Source organism: Hibiscus syriacus, unplaced genomic scaffold (genome assembly GCF_006381635.1).
Source record: "Hibiscus syriacus cultivar Baekdansim isolate YM2019G1 unplaced genomic scaffold, ASM638163v2 tig00110328_pilon, whole genome shotgun sequence".
NCBI lineage: Eukaryota > Viridiplantae > Streptophyta > Magnoliopsida > Malvales > Malvaceae > Hibiscus > Hibiscus syriacus.
The window spans coordinates 5,605,484-5,611,238 of NW_024062685.1; the positions used below are offsets into that span (position 1 = coordinate 5,605,484).

At 32.4% G+C, this 5,755-nt stretch overlaps 1 protein-coding gene across 2 annotated transcripts; it reads left to right on the forward strand.

Moving 5' to 3' along the window:
• Nucleotides 1-706: 706 nt before the first annotated feature.
• Nucleotides 707-4,003, forward strand: LOC120118541 (agamous-like MADS-box protein AGL11). Of its 2 annotated transcripts, none has more exons than XM_039138569.1 (9): nucleotides 707-878; nucleotides 1,565-1,787; nucleotides 2,586-2,667; nucleotides 2,738-2,799; nucleotides 2,872-2,971; nucleotides 3,061-3,102; nucleotides 3,192-3,233; nucleotides 3,433-3,581; nucleotides 3,796-4,003. In XM_039138569.1, exons 2-9 carry the CDS (start codon nucleotides 1,606-1,608, stop codon nucleotides 3,797-3,799), a joined length of 663 nt encoding a protein of 220 aa, XP_038994500.1. In that variant the 5' UTR covers nucleotides 707-878; nucleotides 1,565-1,605; the 3' UTR covers nucleotides 3,800-4,003. The 2 variants fall into 2 exon arrangements, with proteins under 2 accessions (XP_038994500.1, XP_038994499.1); XM_039138568.1 differs by having other exon boundaries at nucleotides 708-878; nucleotides 1,575-1,787.
• Nucleotides 4,004-5,755: the final 1,752 nt, after the last annotated feature.

Here is a 5,755-nt window from a genome sequence, read left to right on the forward strand (position 1 = left end):
TTTATTTGATTTTATAAATTTTATTTTTTAATGGACTCGTCATCTCGGAATGACGAGTCATTATAACATCATTAAAATAATGGCCCATGAGAGGTCCACTGCACATAGACCATTAAAAAATAATATCCCATGAAACTCGTCATCTTGATGTGACAAATTCCGTTTAGACGGTAACAAATGTATTAATTTGCTATATAAAGTTTGGGTAGACCAATACCTAAAAATTTTACCCGCCTGAGGTATTGGTCCAAAAAAACCATATATAAAAGTATTGATAATATTATCATGATGCATTACAACACTAGAAATTTGTACTAAGTTGATACCGCCATTAGTACGAGAAAGAGTACCTTAATCAAAATCAGAAAACCCGATGGTGTTAAGTATTTATCGCAGTGGGGGATTATAATGTGGCGTTGGTACGGTAGTTAAGGGGTGCGTGGTTGGCACCAAAAACAAGCCAAACCCTAATTCCATGGAATAGAATTGGAAATGGAAGGATCAAACTGAGTCACTGAGTCTAACTCCTCGCGTCCATTAATGGGGGCAGTAGAAAAGATTCGAGAAGGGGTACAGGGACTTTAAATAAGAGATTAGAAAAACGGGAACGCCATTGCTAAAAATGGTGGGAATTTGAACCTGCAAAGCTATTTTCACTAGGCTAATTCTACACCGTCTTCTCTAACCCTTTTGGAAAATTACAATTCCAACGTCTTTGTCCAACTCACAGACTTGAGTGAGTCTCCCATCTCTCCCTTTTCTTTTATGATTTCACCTAAGCTTTAGGTCTATCCTCCTATAAGCACTTCGGTTTTCTTAGGGATTCGTGATTATTTTCCGAAAGCTGAATTGGTCGGAACTGTTACCAAATACCTCAGGTTTGAGGGCTTTCTTTCATCGTCTTCTTTTAATCAGCAAAAACAAACTATGGCTCTGAGTTCCATCTTGTTTAAATATGTATATACTTGCTTTTTATAACTACGTCTCTCTAGGTTTCTCATCAGCTCACCACAGATATATATATATATATATATCTTATTAGATCTGTTGTCAGAACAAGTGAACCTTCTACTTTGCATGAAGATCTGTTTCATTTTCTTTCCCTTGTTTTTCTTCTTTTTTTAAAGCATAATCACACAAGATTCTGGACTCTGCAACAAAAGAAGAGAAACAACATGATGGGTTTTCTTCATATTTCATGATTTTCATCCCTACTGGTTTCAGATCTTTGCAGAATCTCTTTTTTTTTTTGAGTGTTTTTACGAGTAGTATGCACCCATAAACGTACTACATCTATGAAATAATAATAATAATAATAATAATAATAAAACCCCTCAAAAGTCATTCTTCATTTTAGTAGGCTTTTTTAGATTTGTGAGTTTCTTGGAATTGAAGCTAGGGTATAGGAATGGGGGGTGAGTAACTTCTCCTCCATGCCCTTCCTTCTTCCTATTAATTAATCTTTTTAACGTCTCGAACAATGGATCTGCTTTTGCTCTCGATTTTCTTCATCTAAAAACCATTTTTTCCTAATCTTTCATCACTGTTGGATTCATCTAAACAGCTATTTGCAGGTACAAGTGAAAGAGTGTTGAAGTTGAAAGAATGGGGAGAGGAAAGATCGAGATCAAGAGGATCGAAAACACTACAAATCGTCAGGTTACCTTCTGCAAGCGCAGGAATGGACTGCTCAAGAAAGCATACGAACTGTCAGTCCTTTGTGACGCTGAAGTTTCTCTCATTGTCTTCTCCACCCGAGGCCGCCTCTACGAGTACTCCAACAACAAGTAATATTTGTTGCCATTTTCTTGCTACTTTTTTTTATCATTCTTTGAATTGGGATGAATTTCTGGATTCTGGGTTTTGTTTCTTCTTTTTCATGTCATACAATAGAGTACATACACTGTTAACCACATGATTTTGAAACAAATTTTGATATGAAACAAGCTTGAGGAAACAAAGATGAATGGGGCAATGGTATTTTGTTCTGAGCTGAAAGAAGAAAGTCAGGCAAATCTTAAGTTAAAGTGGCTGGGAATTTTGGGTGTTTGAGTGATTGTCAGGGGCTATTTTCCTAATATGGCTTAAAGATTATCGGTAGACTTCAGTGTGTACACAGTTGTAAAACTATTACATTTGCATTCTTTGTTAATAAAAAATTGTTTTTCTGAACTGAAAATAAAATATCCATAACCCTAGAAACCATTTCCTTTCCCTTTTCCAACGACACAATGTTAAAAGTAGATTTTAAAGTTTATGAAAATAACATTTTAGCTCTTAATTTTTTTTTAGTATTTTAGTGCCAACGTTTTATTTTAGGACAGGTTCCTCACGGTTGATTAAATATAACTTTGGCTCTTAGCATTTTGACCCTCAACGTTTTATTTTAGGATAAAAAACTCTTATTTTAGAGCTATAACTGTTTGTTAAGTAACGTTTTCATTCATAAAGGGAGTTTTTTGCCCTAAAAATAAAATGTTGGGGACAAAATTTTCCAAAAACATATAGGGGCCAAAGTGTTTATTATTCAAACGTTAGGAGTCTTTTTTGACATTACGACTTTATTTATATTTGGTTTGATGCAGCATAAGATCAACCATAGAGAGGTACAAGAAGGCTTGTTCAGATACTTCTAACACAAACACTGTTACTGAAATCAATGCTCAGGTATATGATCATATATCATAATTTGTTGGTTTTGTTGCTCTTTCTTGATTCGTTAACTGGAAATATGCAGTATTATCAACAAGAATCAGCCAAGTTGAGACAGCAGATTCAGATGTTGCAGAACACCAGCAGGTACCTTTTATGAACAAATCAACATTTGGGATTGAATTAAAAGATTTGATTTTTAATTATCATTGTCTGAAGGCACTTGATGGGAGATTCCTTGAGTACCTTAAGTGTGAAAGAGTTAAAGCAGGTAGAAAACAGGCTTGAACGGGGAATTACTAGGATCAGGTCCAAGAAGGTAACTTCGATTTTCATTTCATTATTTTCCTTTATTTATTTGTTTGCTTTCTCCATATTTTTCATGTATGTTTTCTTTTTCTGCAACAGCACGAAATGCTACTAGCTGAAATAGAGTATCTGCAAAAAAGGGTGAATTAGTTCTAACCTAATTTCAAATCATCGCAATTTATGGTTACGTAATTTATTTTGCTAATTAATTGCTATATATTATCTTACAGGAAATCGAACTGGAAAATGAAAGCGTTTGTCTCCGAACCAAGGTAAAACATTAAACACGTGTCACATACAACACATGAACAATGGGTTTCTCTTGATCCATGCATTCTTTTACTATTACTGAGGACAGACTAGCATAAATAGCTCTAAAAGACTAAAACGATAGGGTGGACAGGTTGAAGTATTTCGAGTTCGGATTATTTATGTTTTATTGGATTTTCATGTTTATATTATCACGTTTAGATTGCAGAAGTAGAGAGGTTTCAGCAGGCAAACATGATTTCTGGGCCTGAGCTTAATGCCATTCAAGCTTTAGCTTCTCGCAATTTCTTTAGCCCCGATGTGATGGAGCCTCCAACTGCTTACTCCGACAAGAAGATTCTCCATCTTGGGTATACTGATTTTCTCCCCATTTCGTATTTTTTAACACGATATGGTTATATAATAATAAAAATTTAAATAAAAATAAGATTAAATATGAAACGATATATAAAGATAAATAAATATATTAACTGTATTTATCATGAACATTGAAGTATAAATATGGGTTGATTATATTTTAACCCTAAACCATTTGATGGACTAACAAATGATCATTGTTTGCAGGTAGCGAGAGAGGGTCGGAGAAAGGAAATATGGGAAATGGTGTTTCCATATACGATTAACATATTATATGCAGTTAAATAAAAAAAAAAGATGCATTTACGACAATTATGAAGTTGGTGTGATGTAAACCTCTTTACTAATTTTCCTGTGAGATTGCTTCTGGAGTATAACTGAAACAATTATAAATATGAACATGTTTGATGTGGCTTATGAAACTCTTTCACTATTAGCAATATTTAAGTGTGATATTTTTAGTTACTGAAATAATTTGATTCGTCCATAATATTTTGATTTAATCATTAATTAATTCAGATCATATATTATAAAATTATATTATACGGATGATTTTATCAACTTAATTTTGTAACAAAAAAAATTTGTTTTTATTATTGACAACCTGGTATAAGATTATATTATTTTCAAAATGTAATACAATGACGATAACGAGGAGAAATAGTGGGTAGCTCATGTAACCAGCATGGCATGGCCCAACCCACGATCTTTTTTTTCCTTTCCATTTTCAGTTTTTGAAATGCTGAGACCATTTATATGATGCCATTTATATGATGCAGTGTTAGAAGACAGATGACAACCAAATAAGAATGGAGAAAATCAAATTAAAATTAGGGTTCGTAGGATTCATTAGTCTAGATAGTATTTGTTTGAATTGGTGGGAAAAGCAGACAATTGAAATGAGATGAAAGTAGTCAAAATTTAATTGGAATGGGAGAAGGGTGGCACTGGCACATGGATGTTGATTATTAGGGATGGGTTCAGCTGCCCCCACTCAGATTCTAGAATGCCTCTATATATCATAAAAATGTTTAAAACTCTACGTGATATTTAAATTTCACACTATGTTAAGATTGTCAGGTGAATGAAATAGATAATTGATATTATCTTTTTATTTTTTCTAGTGAATATCTTTTCATCCTATTGTTAATCCTTTTAATTTTATACTATGTAAGTGAATCTTGTCTCACACACACATGAATTTAGTTGATTCTTGATACATATATATATTGTTCGAACTTAGGTGTAAATGTATGTGCGATAGGTAAGTTTAATTATTTTTTTTAGATTTTTATGTATTTAAAGATTCTTAGAAAATCATACCATTAAATTTGTGTTGAAGTATGCATTGTACATAAGTATTTGATAAAATAACTTCAAATAGAATGAAATTTCAAAATAATATAAATGATATATTTATATATAAAACAAAGGTGTAAACCTCTTAAAAGACGTCGTTCTTTAATGAATCAATCACCCTGCTTAAGCAACCTATTGTGTATGCAAGTTTTAATTGCAGCCACTCTTTCTAATGAAATCAATTCCATTGCATAACAAACCTTTGTTTTTATTGGAGTTAACAAAGTATTAAGTTATACGGAATTAGATATCATTATCCAAAACAAGTATGCATTTGATGTTAAATATCTTTACATGTTTCGAGGACTTTTAGAAAGTTAAACTCGTCGAGATATTTCAATAAGAATAAAGGATTTAAGACTTCATTTTGTATGTAATTATGACTTGTTAATTAAAGTCAGTAGCAAGGAGTAACCCGCTCTCCTCGTAGCTGTTTTGCATCTGTATTGATGGACTTTCTAACAATTTATATAGAGTCTAAATTAATCGAAATGGCCCTGCTTTACATCTTTTGATGTTCTTTTTGTTTATGATTGTCTTGATATTTTGTAGTGCATTAATTATAGAGACCAACACTCAAACTTGAATTGCTGCTAATTTATATATAATTATTAAATTCAATATAAGAGCCTAGCTGTTGGTTTAAAAAAAAACTTTATGAAGAACAGTTTAATAAAATAAATATAGTTTAAGGGCCAAGTGTTTGATTATACCAAATAAAACGCCCCCATAGTTTTTCTTCCGTCTAAAAACCATTTTTCCAAGAAAGACCAAAACTTATTAAAAAAAAAAAAAACCCAAAGGAACA

Bases quoted from the DNA above. Each gene is read 5' to 3' on its own strand.
- LOC120118541 (XM_039138569.1), top strand. From the start codon at position 1,606: ATGGGGAGAGGAAAGATCGAGATCAAGAGGATCGAAAACACTACAAAT. The intron at 1,788-2,585 runs GTAATATTTGTT...GGTTTGATGCAG, and splicing joins TACGAGTACTCCAACAACAA to CATAAGATCAACCATAGAGA. The intron at 3,234-3,432 runs GTAAAACATTAA...TATCACGTTTAG, and splicing joins GCGTTTGTCTCCGAACCAAG to ATTGCAGAAGTAGAGAGGTT.